The sequence below is a fragment of the Gekko japonicus genome, unplaced genomic scaffold (genome assembly GCF_001447785.1).
Source record: "Gekko japonicus isolate JY-2015 unplaced genomic scaffold, Gekko_japonicus_V1.1 scaffold9, whole genome shotgun sequence".
In the NCBI taxonomy this organism is placed as follows: domain Eukaryota; kingdom Metazoa; phylum Chordata; class Lepidosauria; order Squamata; family Gekkonidae; genus Gekko; species Gekko japonicus.
The window spans coordinates 629180-645959 of record NW_015168044.1 but is presented as its reverse complement, the minus strand read 5'-3'; the positions used below and the strand labels follow the sequence as shown (position 1 = coordinate 645959).

Sequence of the window (16780 nt, the reverse complement as noted above, 5' to 3'; positions counted from 1 at the left end):
TCAGCCACTCTCCAGCAAGGGGAATGGGTGGTGCAGGAACCCTTTTGCAGGCTCACGTGGGGGAAACAGACGGTGGGGGAGCGCAACCAAAGGAAAACCTCCCCCTCCTCAAAACACAGCAGCAGCAGCAGCAGCAGCAGGAGGAGGAAGAGGAAGAGGAGGAGGAAGAGGAGGAGGAAGAGGAGGAGGAAGAGGAGGAGGAAGAGGAGGAGGAAGAGGAGGAGGAAGAGGAGGAGGAAGAGGAGGAGGAAGAGGAGGAGGAAGAGGAGGAGGAAGAGGAGCCTTCACTTGGAGTCTCAGAGCGGCTTACAAATTCCTTCCCCTTCCCCTCCCCACAACAGACACCCTGTGAGGTAGGTGGGGCTGAGAGAGCTCTGGCAGAAACTGCTCTTTTTCAAGGACAGCTGTGCCAGAGCTTGTGACTGACCCAAGGTCACATCAGCAGGTGCAAGTGGAGGAGTGGGGAATCAAACCAGGTTCTCCCAGATTAGAGTCCACACACTTAACCACTACACCAAACTGGGATAAGACAGCCATAGGGAAAATGCCGAGAGAGAGGAAAATGGTCCCGGGCAGACCACATTCTGTGTGACCAAACCAAAGGTTCTTTTTATTTGTACAGTTCATATACACCCACCTTTCCCTCGAGCGTCTCAGGACCCAAGCTGGGTTATGACAGTATAGAAACAATCGGATAAAACACATAAAGTCCAAGCACCTCCAACCCCCACCCCCGCCTCCAAAGGGTGTGCCTGCTGTGCTCAGGATATGCCCACGGAGCTCTCTGTCTTACAGCCTACCCCAAAAGCTGGGAGAGCAGGAGCCCCCCTGGCCTCTTCCAAAGGCAGCCACCGAAAAGCTGGAATCTGGGCTGTGGTCAAACATCCCTTAGATTTGGGGGGGGGGGGAGACCTCGCTGGGAAGAATGAAGCTGCTGCACGAAGACACGCAGGAAGAGGGAGCTTTTGAGGTGAGCACCGATATCTGGAATTGGACTCGGAAACTGATCAGCAGCCAGCAGAGAGGCCACGGCCGGGAGTGACTCAGTCCCATCTGCCAGCCCCACCAAAGAGGCCAGCTGCAGGTTTGGGGTCAGCTTCGAGGACAGACCCATGCAGGGCAGCCATTTTTCAAACCGCCGGCTGCAAAAAGAGGCCCGCTCACTCGTCTGCCTTACCCACGCCGTACTTTTCTGTTAGTTCAATCAACTTCTTCTCTTCTTCCTCGCTCCATTTGCCCTTCTTTATATCATAGTGCAGAGCATGCAAGTACCTGCAAGGAGAGGTTGGTGGTGGGGAAAGAGAAGGAAGAGGGCACCGTGACCGTGGAGGGCAGAGGCCCCCCCAGAAGGTCTCCTGGCTCCTTCATGCAACTCCGTCTCGCCATCAGTTCCAAGCCTCTGCTATTCCCGCCTGCAGATCCCCTGAATTGTCTATCACCTTGCTATTGTTTCATTCCCTTTCATTATCCACAGATTTCCTTGTAGGGTACTCAGCCCCCCCCCCCAAGGACACGAGAGGCCAGAGAAATCTCAGCAAGAGTGCCTGACCTGCCATGAATTCCCATCACCTAAATAGTCCTCCAAGAGCAGATGCAGAACAGAGAGACTGACCTGTCTCGGCACTGAATGTCGTTCCTCCCCGGGACCGCCATTCGGATCTTATACCAGTCCCGCTCCCCATATTTTGCAACCGCCTTCAGCAGCAGCTGAGGAAGCAACACAGAAGCACAGGCAGGTTACAATCATCCCACTGTCACTGGCCCCAGGCTCATCGCTGCCCCCCACCCTGCAAGCAAATGGTGGCAGGAAGAAAAAAGGAAGCATCACCCCAAACACCTCCGGAATGCCGGGTCTCACACGGTTACACGTATCCCCAAGGAGCTTTCTCTGTTCCGCTCCCTGGCATTAGATCCACCCCTTCGGCTGGCACCCACCCCAGGTCCAATGGCCAGGATTCTCTCCTGCACTCAAGCTTGGAGCCGCATATTTGTTCATGTCCTGCAGGCTCCTCCGGACCAGGGCTCGGGGTGGCAGAAGTGATGGAGGGAGGTGTGGGAAGATGCCAGAGTGCTGGCTGGCAAGACTGTAGGCTTCCCACTTGGAAACAGGGCACTAGGCCCAGACAGGTCTTCCTGTCAAGGGCGACAACAACCACACCGGGCCCCCACCTGAGTTGGTAGCACAGCCAGAGGCACCGGCATTGTCAGAGCCAGAAGCCAGTCCCGTTGACTACTTGGGAGTTGACAGTGTGCTGCCGCCAGTGCCCAAGCCTGTAGCCCCCGCCCCTGCAGCAGCTGAGGAGGTACAGATGCAACCGGGAAGCCCACCTGACTCACCTCCGTGGGTGGTTCGGCTGAGGGAACGGCTCCACAAGGAGTTAGCCACCCACTGCCAATACGCACGCTGGCAGGGAAGGCGAGCACCAAGTCCTGAGTGCGAGCAGGAGAGGGGCCGCCGCCAAGGGAAGCAGAGCCGGAGGCCTATATCGCTCCCACTTGGGACTGGGCTCTCTATGGAAGCCATGAGTCGCCTCCGTGCGAACCTCGCATCCACTTCGGCTCCTGTTCTCAGACCCCACTCGTGTTCGGATTCCTGGCTTCCTGGCCCCTCTCTCGGACTTACGATTCGGCTATCGCTCTGACTCTCCTGGCAATGACCTTGGACCGGACCTGACTCCCGCCTCTCGGCCCAGCCCAACCCGGTTCCCCACAATCTGCCCCGGAAAGCAGACTATCCTACAACTAGTCAACAGCAGCAGTAAACAGCCCTTCCTTACAGCATCTTCCTCTGGGGTCCAGGATCCGTGCCTCAAGCTGGGATCCAGTCGCTTGGTCCACCGATAGATCAGCTGGGCAGAATCCCTCCCTTCCATGTAGTAGGCAACTGTGGATTACAGAGAACGTTCAACTCACTCGTTTCCTGGCCCGGGAGACTCTTCCCACACACAAGTGCCAAGTGCAGCTCGAACAGCACAATGCCTGCAGAGCCAGCCCTTTACGTGCAAATGACCCGAGCACAACTCGCTCCCTTGTGAACCTCCGCTTCAAAGGTCAACCCTCAAGCCACCGCCCAAGGGCTTGTGTCTTCCCCACTCCAGCACTGACCAGAGAGGCAACCTTTCTGGAGATTCTGAAGCCACGCAACCCCACCCCCCCCCCCCCCCCCGCGAAAACAAAATTGCCTATTAAACTTAAACCTCTTTTACTGATTTAACCTACTATTATAACTATATATATGTGGCTGGTCTAGCAATGGTAATAAATTCTACTACTACTTACTGATTTAACAACGTTATTTGTAACATTATTTGAATCATTTATAACTTAGTATGTAAAAACAGTACTATCAGCATATTTATGGAATTTCACAGTATAAATAGCTTTGTTTTCCACACACAAAACTGTACATATACCCAATACTTAAGAGCTACAAATTGCTCCACCCTATGCTACCACAGGACATGTATCTTTTTGCCATCTTAGAGGTTGACGGTAGAAAAAAAGTTGACGGTAGAAAAGAAATTCTGTAGTAAACCATAGTGCTCCCCCAAGTTCCCCAATTTTTCCACTTAAAAAGTACTCAATTTTTTCATGCTTTCAAGAGTGAAAAACTTTGTCTTAAGAAAGGCCTCGACAAATCTTCTTTGGATGTAAACTCCAGCTCCAAAATTGGAGCCTTTCAGTTTTCAGTTTCATATATTAATTACCAGTTGTTCTAATTATTTGTAGTAACCCTAGCCTCTTCAGTTTCTCATAATTTTATTGTAGCAGTGACAAAACTGTGGCACATAAATAAATACAGGGATAGCCCTAGCTGCCAACGCTGCAGCAAAAACCTAAACTAACTAGCTAGCCCAACTTCTCCTTTATTTTTGATAATTCTATTATTGCTTTAAAAGCTACTTTTAATTGAATGCTGGAGCCAGTATAGAAAGCAACTGTTGAAGAAATCAATTCATCCACCACCACTGCATGGTGAACAGGTAAAGAAACAAGCAACCAACCAAGAGACCTTCATTTTTATGCTATACAACAAGATATATTGTCATGTGAAATGATAAATAAGTTTTTCATTTCTCACTGAGAGACACAACAATACCAGGTAAGGCAGTGAAACTTCTAGGTGTCATAGCAACTGGGCGCCTGGGACTTGCCGAGCCCTGCCTTGAGAAACATTTTAGTAATTCTAAAAGAGAAAATATTCCACAGGAGGGGTTTTCTCAGTGGTCCCCCAAGTTTATCAGAATTTTTTTTAAAAAAAAAAACATATTCTTTCCCCAAACATTTCATTCCCCCCCCACCGAGGCCTTCATATTTTTACCACTGGTTGCGGCTGCTGGAAGCACAACTCGGAACCACACCTACCCTTGGGTGTGATCAGGAAGGGGGGCTTACTTTTTCTTTTTTTTAAAGGACCAAACCCTCACCAATATCAGCCACCTTAATATGACTTTAAGGAACAAAGAGATTTAAGCCTCAAGAACCAGACAGGCTCTTGAGGCACCCACATGCCCTGCAACTGGAGAGGACCCCGTGGGGACACGGCATCAGGCAGCTGAACCAGACGACTCAAGCAGGACAAGCCACACGCCACAGGGAAGGGACCCCTAAAGAAGCTGAAAAGTCTTCAACACAGAGGCCAGGAAGAGAGCTCCTTCTAGACCCTGAGAGCATAAAAGGGAAGGATACAAGTACAAACACAGAGGTTGGGATTTGGGAAGGGGCGTGTGTGCTGCAATGGTACTAAACGGAACCTCTTGGGGGCAGGGGCAGCTTACTTTTCCGGTATGGGATGTGGTTCCCCACCCGCATTTCTTGCACCAGCTGCGAGAGCATCCGGTCCTCTTCTGGGGCCCACTCACTCCGCCTGAATTCTTTGTTGTTCACCTGAAACTTCTGCAGGCACTGGAAGGCAGTTCGCTGCGTCTGTGGAGGAGGGAGGTGGCCGAAGAGACAGCTGTTCAGGTGACAGCAGGGTGGTGCAAGAGACATCAACCGAACACACGGCATCTATGCAGACCGAGCTTTGCTGTAGCACAACCAACCTTTTTGGGCCAGTGGCTGCCTTTGGAATTTTAATAAAATGGCTGCTGGCTGCAGGAGGCAAAGCCATCCCCCAAACTGCTGCCACAGCGTAGCTCCAGTCACACAGTCAGCAGTAGCTGCCGAAGCATGTCCACACTCCACGCGGCCCTTTATATTTAGATGAGAGTCCGGCAAAACCTTAGAGACCAGCAATGTTAAGTCAAAGCTCCTTTCATCAGAGGCCCGACAGTGGGAACTTGACTCTCGCAAGCCGAGACCCTGAAGCTCTTGCTGGTCTCTCAGGCGCCACTGGGCTCAAACCTCGCCGTTCTGCCGCAGCCCAAGAGACCTTTGTGCTGGAAATCCTCTTAAACTGAGCAGCCCGCCTTTTCCCAACGGCCACGTCAGCTTCCAAGCGCCCAGCCAAGTGATTCCGCCTCAGCCACGCCCTTACCCCCAGCTCCTGGGCGATCGTGTCCCAGTTGAGGCACTTGTGTCTGGCAGCAATTCCTTTGAGTTTCTCGATCTCTTCCTCACTCCACTCTGTCTTGTTGATGCTGGGATGTTCAGAATTCTGCCAGTATTTCTGCAGCTCTTTTGCACTGCGCATTCCTTCAAACTAGAAGCACATCAGAGAGGGTGAAGCGAGGGAAAAAGCATTTGCTCTCTCTCTCCCTCTCTCCATACCCTACATGGCCAGGGTCCGGCATACCTTTTCTCCATGGCCTAGGCAACAGCTGCTGACAAAGCTCTGCATGGTCTTTGAACATAACTAGAACAAAAAGGACAAAGAAGTAGGAAGAAGAGCTCCCAGAGGAGATCAAGGCCCTGCGGGACCTGTTACAGTTCCGCAGGGCCTGTAAGACGGAGCTCTTCCACCAGGCTTTTGAATAGGAGCTGCCGCCGCTACCACTACCACCAATCAGGGCCTGCAGAGTAGTACCGCCAGGTTAGGCTGATTGGCCATTGAACATCGGGGTCATACTATCCCCCCCCCTCTTTTTCTTAACTTAATAGGATGTGCAATAGGGAGGGAGTGTTTTAATCGCGCTGGATCCTTGGGAGTTGCCCATTGTATTTTAGTCGTCTGATAATGTTTTAAATGTTTTAACTGTACTTTATTGCACTGCGTGCTTTATTGTGTAACTATGGTGTAGTATTACACCTGTGTACTGTAAGCCGCCCTGAGCCCGCGTGCGGGGAGGGCGGGATATAAATGTAATAAAATAAAATAAAATAAATAAATAAATAAATACCCAGAACAACCACGAGCAAGGAGGACTCGCATGTGTTCCCCCCTTTCCACAGAGGAGGTCCGGGCAAGACCGCCACCTCCTGGGCTACTCACGTTGACATTGGCAATCTTGTCCCAGTCATGCTTATCGAGTCTGTTTCCCAGCAAAACCTCCTCTGGCAGCTGTCTAGAAAGGGTGGGAGGAGGAGAGGGCAGAGTTACATCTCTTGGGGGAGCATGATGCTCTTGCACCAAACCACTATTCTAACAGTCTTCTTCTGAATGCAGAAATGGCACAAAAGCAGAGCTAAACAGGACACCACAAACGGGCTATGAAGAGTAAGTGGTGGTTTTCATGAAATGACAGATCACAATTGCAAAGACCTGCTTTTAAAAAATGTATGTCTGTTTTTAATGAACCCTTAGCACTGAAATATATCACTTATATAGCCAAATTATCACCAAGACAGCCTTTAAGGCTGGAAAATTTCAAGGAACTGGGTTTCATTGGACCTTTGCTTTCAAAAACTACATGGTAACATTACCACGGAGCTTCACTCAAGACTCTAATCCACTTGCAACCAGCATTACTGCCGATGTGAACAGCTACAGATTATTAGCCTTCTTCCTTGAACAGCGCCAAGAGACAAAGCTCAATGCACCCCATTGCCTTGAAACGTCAAATACTGGTCCCCAGTTAGAAAGAAACGTTGGGTACTTGGAGCCATGTCCAACATGCCCTCCTGGGGGCCGGCTCAGTGGGGAATGGGAAGGAACAGCTGACAATGACTCTCCAGGGCTTCGCTTACATGCTCGGAGGTCCCTGGCCTGACTGGGGCACACTAAGGGTTGGAACTGAGGTAGCTGCCCAACAGTTAGACGGCCACTGCATTCTCCCAGCTGCCATTTCACGGCCTGTTCAGCAGTCAAAGGGCTGTAAACCTTGCGGGATCAAGCACCGCCAGAAACAGCTTGGTTTTTTTGGAAAAGCACAAGCACAGCCCCTCAGCTCCCACGTGCTTCCTCTGAGCAAAGGCCATTCCTGCTTACTCGATGTTGTTCATTTCACGCTCGACTTCTTGGATTTGCTTTGTCAAGATCTGCTTTTCCATCTCATCCCGGGATCTTGCCAGCTTGTCAGTCAGATACTCAACCCTGTGCAGAAACATCGCTGTGAACAACTCCAGGCGCAAACAAGAGAGCAGATTCCGCTCACTCCCACAGTCCCAAACTCCAGGCAGCGGCTTGCGGCACTGCAGAGATTTGCTGAGGGCCAGGAAGGCAGCACTGCCTGGCCTCCAGAGCTCTGCACTAAGAGCCCTCGGTGAACCTGCCGGACAGGGTGGAAGAGGTCTTAGGCCAGGGACAGTGCCACCCAACTGAGGGGTTCCCCTGGACTCTGGACACTTTTGGAATGGCAAAAGGGCCACAGCTCAGTGGGGGAGCACAGCCCCAAAGGGCACATCTGGGCCCCTTTATTCTCAGGCGTCTATTCCTTGCTGCTGTTGTCCATCTCCTCCCTCGTTCCTGTTCTCTCCACAGTGTCAGACAGCTGGCTCTTCAGGGAAGGGCACTGACTCCCTTTTGCCTTAGACCAATAAGCCAGGTGCACAGTCTAGAAGGGAAAGTCTTCCAAGATTTGGACACAATTGGTGTGACTCCTCTCCTGATTCCTAAACTGAGAACGTTTTGGCAGGATCCATACTTACTTCAAAAGTTTTGGTTGAAGGAGATGCTGCAAATGATCACTGACCACAGACTGATGGAGCAACAGCTTCTCTCGGCTCTTCCCTGGGGAAGAAAGAACAGGGATGGCTTACAGAAGTCACCCGGTCAAGCACCCCTTCCAGTGGGGAAGCCCCAGTTAAGGTGCAACTGGAGGCTTTCAGGAAGACCACTGTCCATTAGCAGTCCCAAAGGAACTTGGTCCCTGCGTGCTCCACCACGCAAGGGCCCACCCCTCACCAACTGAACTGCTGAGAACCCCAGAGCCCCCCTTACATTTTGTAGTGATCAGATCCTCAAAAGGTTTTATGCCTCGCATCGCTTTTTCTCGGGCATCGCTGTTGGCAGGAGGACCCTGGGAGTGGGGTGGGGGAAAGAATCAGACAAACCACATGCATGGGAAAGAGCAGGTAAAGAAAGAGGTACTTTTCTCCCTTTCTCACAATCCAAGAACTCGTGGGCACTCCATGAAACTGCAGAGCGGTCGGGTTAGAACGGATAAAAGGAAGTACTTCTTCACCCAAAGAGTGATTCACACATGGAATTCACTGCCACAGGAAGTGGTGGGTGCTACAAGCATGGACGGCTTCAAAAGGGAATGAGATAAGCATATGGAGCAGAGGTCCATCAGTGGCTATTAGCCACAAGGTATAGCTAGGGGCTCTGGGGCAAGTGATGCTCTGTCTTCTTGGTGCTTGGGGGGGGGGGGTCAACAGGGGGAGGGCTTCTAATGTCCTGGCCCCACTGCTGGACCTCCTGATGACACTGGTATTTCTGGCCACTGTGTGACACAGAGTGTTGGACTGGATGGGCCTTTGGCCTGATCCAACATTGGTGTCTCTTATGTTCTTATGTTCTTAAACCACACAATTCGACTCCATCACAGTTCTCAGCTCTGGGGGACCATTCCGGCCACAAAATGATCCCCACCTCTTTAAGTGTGCCTGTTTGTAATCAGACATTCACTGATAGCTTAGTGGCAGCCACGGATCCAGAGTCTGGAAGAGCCAAAATCAGCACTGGCCAGGGGGGCTAAGGAAATAGCACCTGGGGGCAATTAGAGCCTGCCTGAAAAGCGTCTTCCTAATCCTGATGCAAACAAGCAGGCTGCAAGCCAAGGACGATGCCCAGCTCTCGAGGCAACAGCTCCACGCCGGCCTGTATCCCACCACTTATACTTACGATTCCTGACGTCTGATCCTTGAAATATGGCTTCATGAAATGGCCCAGGAACACATTTGCTGGCATGGCCTTTCCATCACTGGTCTTTGCCACTCTGGGCCCAGCAAGCTCCCTGGTGAGCTTTTCCTACCATGGACAAAAAAGGGAAGAGAACATCAACACGGCACATCAAAAGCCGGCTTGGAAGAGAATCAGAGAACACTTGAAGGTCACCCACTCCAACTACACCCCAAAGGGAAAATCACACACAAATTAACCCCTGCTAGACAAGCTGCTGCTTGCTCACTTGGCTGGGCTGCAGTTTTTGAAGAACTGTGTCCATCTTCAGTGGCAAGCCCACCACTCCCATTTCCTGGCACTAATGGCACAAAAAGTGAGGGCTAGGAGGATAGACCCCTCTTTGACACGGATGTTGCGCAATGCCAGGTCCATTAGCAATAAGGCCATGGCGCGGCAAGATTATATTGCCTTATAACTGATTTGGCCTGTAAATATCCCAAGGAGCGTATAAATTGTTCAGTGAGGTTGTAAAGCCCAGTCTCCACAACACAATTTTGGGTTAAAGAAACAGAGCTCAAATTGGGTTTTGATGGTCTCTCTAAACACTTTTTGACGCAGATGGACTATAGTTTCATCAAACTGTTTTTAAAACAAAGAATTTTGGATATTGAGAGACAGCATGACCTATTGCAGATTAAATCCTATCTTCCAGGCATGGAGAAATTAAATCAAGTTGTAATGATGCCATACCTTCAGAATCTCGATAAAGCTGACTATAGAAGAGCATTTACTCTTATGAGAGTGGATATGCTGCCCTCAGTGGTTACACAGGGCCGATACAAAAAGCGGCCATATGATGAAAGACTGTATCTGCGGGGAGAGTAAGATAGAGACAAGGGAACATGTACTACTCAAGTGTAAACTTTATCAGAATATTCGGTCTATATATCACTGATTTGTAGCCAGTTCCCAGGGAGGGATTCCAGATTTTATTTAGATAAGCTTTTAGCTTATATGGACCAAGAAATTTCTTTAAAAGTGGCAACATTTACTATTCAAGCTATAAGACTCCGGAAAAAGCTGCTAAACAAAAATATCTAATCATTTTATTAATTTTAGGTCTAAAATTTTAGATTTGGTATTGGAATTTGTATATCCAGGTTTTAAGCTGTGTCTGCTTTGAACGCCATATTTTGATATTTGGTTACATTTGGACGTATTATAGATTAGTTATGAAATGTTATTTGTTCAGTCTTTGACTATAATAAACCAATTGACTGATATAGCTACCGGTGAAAGCTCCGACCCATTAATACAGACCGGTTTCTGTAATGTCTCACTAACCTGTTAGTGTTCTTTGAGGGGGTGAACAAACATGTGGACAAGGTTGCAGTAATCAAGCCTGGAAGGGACCACTGCATGAGTCACTGTAGCTAAGTCCCGGGGGGGGGGGGGGCCTTCAGTAGCCTGATCGGCCTAAGATGGAGGAATGCAGATCTGGCAACTGCGGCAACCTGGGCCTCCATGGGCAGAGAGGCACCCAGAGTTACTCCCAGGCTCCTCACTGCCTGGGCTGGCACCAAAGGTGCCCCCTTCCAGTGTAGGGAGCCTGGTGCCCACATCTGTGCCCTCTTTACCCAGGTACAGGATTCAATGGATTTAACTTCAATCGACCCTGCTGCAACCATCCAGCCACAGCTTCCAACGCCTCAGCCAGCTTTCCGGGAGCAGAAGACGGATGGCTGTCCATTAACAGACAGAGCTGGGTGTTGTCAGCATACTGGTGACAGCCCAGGCCATAATTTCAGACTAACTGGGCGAGGGGGCGCATATAGATGTTAAATAACAATGGCGAGAGGATCGCCCCCTGCAGCACTCCACATTCTAGTGGGTACTGCAGGGAGACCCTCTCACCAAGTGCCACCCTCTGTCCCTGACCATGGAGAAAGGAGGAAAACCATTTCAAGGCAGTCCCCTGAACTCCTAATGTTGGTGAGGCGATGGGTCATACGATCGTCGTCAACCATGTCAAACACTGCTGTTAGGTCTAATAACAACTCGGTCCAGATGTCTACGGAGGTCATTTGTGAGGGAAACCAGAGTCGTCTCCATCCCGTGGCCAGGGCAGAAGCCGGACTGGAAGGAGTCAAGGATGGAAGTGTCATCCAGGAAGGCCACCGCTCTCTCAAGCACCTTGCCCAGGAATGGTAAATTCAATACTGGGTGGTGGATGGTCAGGACCGTCAGGTCCAGTGATGGCTTTCAAGAGTGGCCGAACCACCACCTCCTCCTTCAAAGCTTCTGGGAAAGTCCCAGTAGAAAGGGACAAGTTGATCATTTCTCCCAGAGGAGCTCAAATGCTCTCCCCCCCACAAGATTTCACTAGCCAGGAAGGGCCTGGGTCAAGGAGGCAGGTAGTGGGCCTCACTGCTGCCAGGATCCTGTCAACTTCCTCCCAGGAGAGTCGATCAAAGTGGTCCAATATTGGACCAGAAGATGGACAGGGGGCTTCCAGTTCCTTTACTGTCTCAATTGTGACGGAGAGTCACGATCTTATCTGCAAAATAGTTCGCAAATGCCTCACGGCCAATAGCCAATTCCCTACTATTTAGTCTGCCCTGTGGCAGAGTCGTAATAGACCGAATAACTCTAAACAACTGGGCTGGGCACGAGCTTGCAGACACAATGGAGGCCGCACAGAAATCCTTTTTTGTAGCCTTCACTGCCATAGGCCTTCATAAACATCCTATACAATGTTTGTGACACTTTGTCACGAGCACGCCGTCACCTTTGCTCTAGCTGTCTTAGCTCCCACTTTGTCCTCCGCAGCTCCATGGTATACAGCGGTGCTGCTTTGGTGCAGGGGTGCAAAGGGCGCTGGGAGGCAATCTCGTCAATGGCTTCAGAGAGCTGGTTATCCCAGTCCTCCACCAGCTCATCTAATGAGGTCCCAGGGGGCATTGGATCAGCAGAGCTTCCTGAAGCCGACTAGGGTCCATTTGACTTCGCGGGCGAGCATAAATACGCTCACCGTCTACACAGGGTAGGTATGGTCTGCTGGACCTTCAGGGCAAAGTGGACAGACCATGGGACTATATCCATAGTCATCAGATCCACATGTATCCCCAACCCAAAAATCGGATCCAGTGTATCGTCGAATGGCTTAGGCCTCCAAAACCAGGGCATGTGCAAATGAATCACAAAGACTTTATTATCTGGCTGAAGATAGATCCCTAGTATGTGCCAAGCTACTAAAACATGAGACATGAAGAAAAAACCCTTTTATTTATTTATTTGATTTACAACCCGCTCTCCCCAGAACTGGCTCAGAGCGGGTGACAATTTATACATATACAATTAAAAACATTTTTTAAAAAAACAATAAATACAAAAATAAAAAAGGCAGTTACTATAAAATTTAAGATGGCATAAAAATTCACAAGAAGGGGCAATAAACAACAAATACAGAAGGGAAGCAAGGGGGGAGGGGCCAGAACTAACTGTAGCCTCTTGGCTACAGTCAAAACTCTCGCGGCTGCATTCCGGACCAGTTGCATTTTCCAGATCAACCTTAATTCCCTACGTAGAGCAAGATACGGTAATCTAGCCTAGAGATGACCATGGCATGGATCGCCATAGCCAGATCGGAGGGTGACAGGTACAGGGCCAACCGTTTAACTTGGTGAAGATGGTAAAATGCAGGCTTAATCCCTTTAGTGACCTGGGCCTCCACTGAAAGGGAGGCATCTAGGATTGCTTGCTCCTGAGTCCCAAAGTCTTGACAGATGGTGCAGCTGTCAACGGCACCCCATCAAGAGGAGAGTTGACAACCCGTCCCAGCTCCCCCCCCCCCAGCCACAGGACCTCCGTCTTTGCTGGATTTAATTGCAGCCTGCTCTGTTTTAACCAATCACCCACGGCCTCCAAACCCCTGGCCAGGTTTCCTGGGGCGGCACCTGGCCAGCTGCTCATCAGCAGACAGAGCTGGGTGTCATATCCACGCACTGGTGACAACCCAGCCCATGATCCCACGCCAGCTGGGCAAGGGGTGCATAAAGATGTTAAATAAGATTGGGGTGAGGATAGCCCCTGAGGAACTCCACATACCAATGGGTACTGTGATGAAGCCCTCTCCCCTAGCGCCACCCCCGTACTCGACCTTGGAGAAGGGAGGTAAACCACTGTAAGGCTGTCCCCCGAATCCCCATGCCGGTGAGGCTGTGGGTCAAAGGGTCATAATGAACCATGTCAGACGCTTCTGATTAGTCAAGCAACGTCAGCAGCACTGACCTGGCTTGATCCAGCTGCCTGCAGAGACCATCCATGAGAGCGACCAAAGCCATCTCCACCCCATGGCCAGGGCGGAACCCGGACTGGAAGGGATCCAAGGTTGTCGTTTCATCCAAGAAAGCCTGGAGCTGCACCGTTACTGCCCTCTCAACTACCTTTCCTAGGAACGGTAAGTTCGACACTGGGCAGGAGTCGGCCAGATCACTAGGATCTAAGGATAGCTTTTTCAGGAGTGGCCTAACCACTAAACTCCCTGACATTAAAAATTCACCAGATTGGTTCTTGGAGCAACAGGTCCCCTTTGGAAAATGCAGAACTCCTTCCCAGCAGACAAGGCCCTGAGAAATGCTCTCTTGAAAGTCAGAATTCACAGAGGGGTGCGCCTGTGAGGTTCAAATGGGTCCCACAGTAGCACCTAGAGGACCCTGTGAACATCCCATTCTGTGACCAAGAGTAGCACAACCAGACCCCAGGATTGGAACCACCCTGAATGCAGCCTCAGGTGGAGCGGCATCACTGACTCAGCAGCAGCTTCAAAAGCAGGGCAAGAAACCTCTGCAAAAGAACAGCCTCCACCAGCACAGCAGACTACTGCTGGTCTCTGTCTACAGACTCCACAAGGCTGCAGAAGGTTGAGATGTTCTGGCATTTAAAAGTGACAGCCAAGTAGAAGCAACCAAGAACGTAGGCCTAACCTGCAGGAAGCATTGAAGGAAGGAGCAGTTGGGCCTCCAGCCAGATATCTAAGTCTTTGTAATTAACTTGCAGATGCCCCACCTGCAGGGCAAACAGGAGGTGTAGCCCATTCAATGATATCTTCCTTTACTGGTGGAAAACCCAGATCTTATTTTCCTACATTCTACTTGAACTCTACATTTTAAAATCCAAATGTACAAGAAAAACGGGCAGAAGGATCACACGCCCAACACCCTCGCCTGATAACTGCAGTTCACTTTGTGGTCACCAACAGAACCTTTTGATACAGTTAACAGAAGGGGCAAAAGCACATCTGTGCTTCCTGCTCCCAACTTGAAATTCTCCTTGTATCTCTGGTGCATTCAAGCACTGCTTTCTCCAGTACACCTCTCCCCTTCCCAGCAACTAAAACACTTCAACAGATTATTAAAGCAGGTTCAACTTTGCTCACCTGCTGTTCTTTGTTTTGGGAAAGCAGAATGTTGACCTCCTTGATCTTCTCCTCGATAACTTCCTGATAGACCAGGTTCATTTGCAGGCAGGTCTCTGGAGTTTCAGGGAGGTGAAGCTCTCTCTCACAGTCCTCATCCGAACTGCCTTTCCTCCCATCTGGGCTCTCCTCCTGATCCAAGAAGACATGAGGAGAAAATGGGGGGGGGGGGGGGGGGGGGCACGACACCACTTATTTAAACAGGCAAGGAATACAACAAGTATCTCAGCAGAGTGAGTGGAGAATGCTACTGGTGTGCCCCTCCCTAACTGCTTTCCATGTTCCACCTTCCTCAATAGCCATCAGCCCCTTTGGTCATCCCCAGGCACAAGAAAGCTTAAAATGCCTGGCCTCTCATCCCATTCAAGAAACCTCCAACCCCATGATTTTCGCTCATGCTACTCTGCACAGTGCCATGAACCACCTCCTGCTTCCACAACAGCCAAGAGAAATGTATGCACAGGTTTGCTTCCACTTTAGGGACGGGCATGAACCGGCTCGCAAGCCTTTGTTCATGGTCAGTTCATGGTTTGCAAACTACTGCCCGGCCACAAACCTCCACAAACTTTTAAGGCAGTTCGTGGAAGTTCATAGGAAGCAAAAAGCAGAGCTTTTAACCCCTGCTCCCTGCAAAAGCTGCCAAAACAGCCGACCAGTGGGAGCAAGCTGCTCTTGGATGGTCAGCTGCTTAGATCAGAAACACTGCTCTGTATGAACAAATTTAGAATCCAGTGGCTCCTTTAAGACCAACAAAGGCTTATTCAAGGTATGAACTTTCGTGTGCAAGGCACACTTGTTCAAATACACTGGAATGGTAGATGAGGTTCTAACTTATAGACAGGGACATAACAGCAAATTAACATGTAACATGATGATGTTTTAAGTTATGCAAAGTGAAAAACTGGATCTAATTGCTTTGCATGTTTCAACTGTTTAAAGGAGCTTTCTTGGGTTCAGCTCTGAGCCATTTAAACCAAACAGCTGAGTGGCAGTCCATGGGAGCCATTTAAATCACTGCTTTCCACTGCCATGAAAAGCAGCAGGGAGCAGAAAGCAGGGGTCACTAACTGGTTTTGTTTGTGAACCCACCTCTCGGTTAGTATAGGTTTGTGGTATGGTTCAGCCACAGACCATGAACCGAACTGCAAAAATGCAGTCCATGGCCATTCCTACTCAGCCCTCTTTGGGAAACTGAGGCTCCAGCAGCACCAGGCGTTCTCCTCAGAGGTGTGAGCCTCGAGAGAGAGCCGCATCAGAGGGTTCAGAAAGGCCAGCGAAGCAGGATGCAGACACGCCAGAGACCCCCTTGCGGGAGGCCATCTGGGCCTGCAGCCGCCAAGCCTGCACCAGGAAGGAGGGTCTGCCCACGCGACTCCGTGGCCTTCTCCCCCCTCCGACTGCTTACTTACTGAAGCAAAGGAAGCGTCTGAATCCTCTTCATCGTCCTCTGCCGGGATAAGAAGGTTACACAGATAACAGGTAAGCGACTGTAAATCCTCAGGAGACACACACACACACACACCCGCCGCCGACTCGGAAGACAAAGAAGGGCCGCAGCCAGTGCCGGATTTACGCATAAGCTAAATAAACTACAGCTTAAAGGTAAAGGTTCCCTCGCTTGAAAGCTAGTCGAGTCCGACTCTAACCGTTTCCAAGCCAAAGAGCCAGCGCTGTCCGAAGACGTTTCCGTGGTCATGTGGCCGGCATGACTAAACACCAAGGCGCACGGAACACTGTTACCTTCCCAATTTCTTGCTTTCGAACTGCTAGGTTGGCAGGAGCTGGAGCTAGAGATGGGAGCTCACTCCGTCATGCAGCACCCGAGTCTCAAACTGCTGAACTACCGACCTTCCACAGCCTGCAGTTCAGCGTCTTAACCACTTGAGCCACCGCAGCTCCAGTTTAGGGCCTCGCAATCTGCTGGGGCCTCGAATAGAAACACAATATAAAAAAATGGTTTCAAATATTAAAAAGGCGCATATATTTTAAATTTTTCTGAGACCAGCTGATGTAATTTTAAAACAGTAGGGGGGCCTCTGGGTTTTGTATAGCTCAGGGCCTCAGCGAGTCTAAATCCGGCCCTGGCCGCGGCCGCAGCGCTTCCGTCCGGACCAGCCACCCCCGCCGCGACCCGCCTG

At 50.4% G+C, this 16780-nt stretch overlaps 1 protein-coding gene across 1 annotated transcript in view; it reads right to left on the bottom strand.

Annotated features, from left to right (window-relative positions):
- The window catches only part of SNAPC4 (small nuclear RNA activating complex polypeptide 4), a 42933-nt gene that overhangs the window by 24872 nt on the left and 1281 nt on the right, over positions 1 to 16780 (bottom strand). Inside the window, exons 2-13 of the mRNA XM_015414178.1 lie at positions 16052 to 16089; positions 14604 to 14774; positions 9167 to 9292; positions 8261 to 8339; positions 7969 to 8050; positions 7310 to 7414; positions 6374 to 6446; positions 5480 to 5644; positions 4779 to 4926; positions 2778 to 2884; positions 1613 to 1707; positions 1178 to 1272 (exon numbers count right to left, since the gene is read on the bottom strand). Of these exons, the coding sequence (XP_015269664.1) occupies positions 1178 to 1272; positions 1613 to 1707; positions 2778 to 2884; positions 4779 to 4926; positions 5480 to 5644; positions 6374 to 6446; positions 7310 to 7414; positions 7969 to 8050; positions 8261 to 8339; positions 9167 to 9292; positions 14604 to 14774; positions 16052 to 16089 (1284 nt within the window). The remainder of the gene's footprint in view (positions 1 to 1177; positions 1273 to 1612; positions 1708 to 2777; positions 2885 to 4778; positions 4927 to 5479; positions 5645 to 6373; positions 6447 to 7309; positions 7415 to 7968; positions 8051 to 8260; positions 8340 to 9166; positions 9293 to 14603; positions 14775 to 16051; positions 16090 to 16780) is intronic.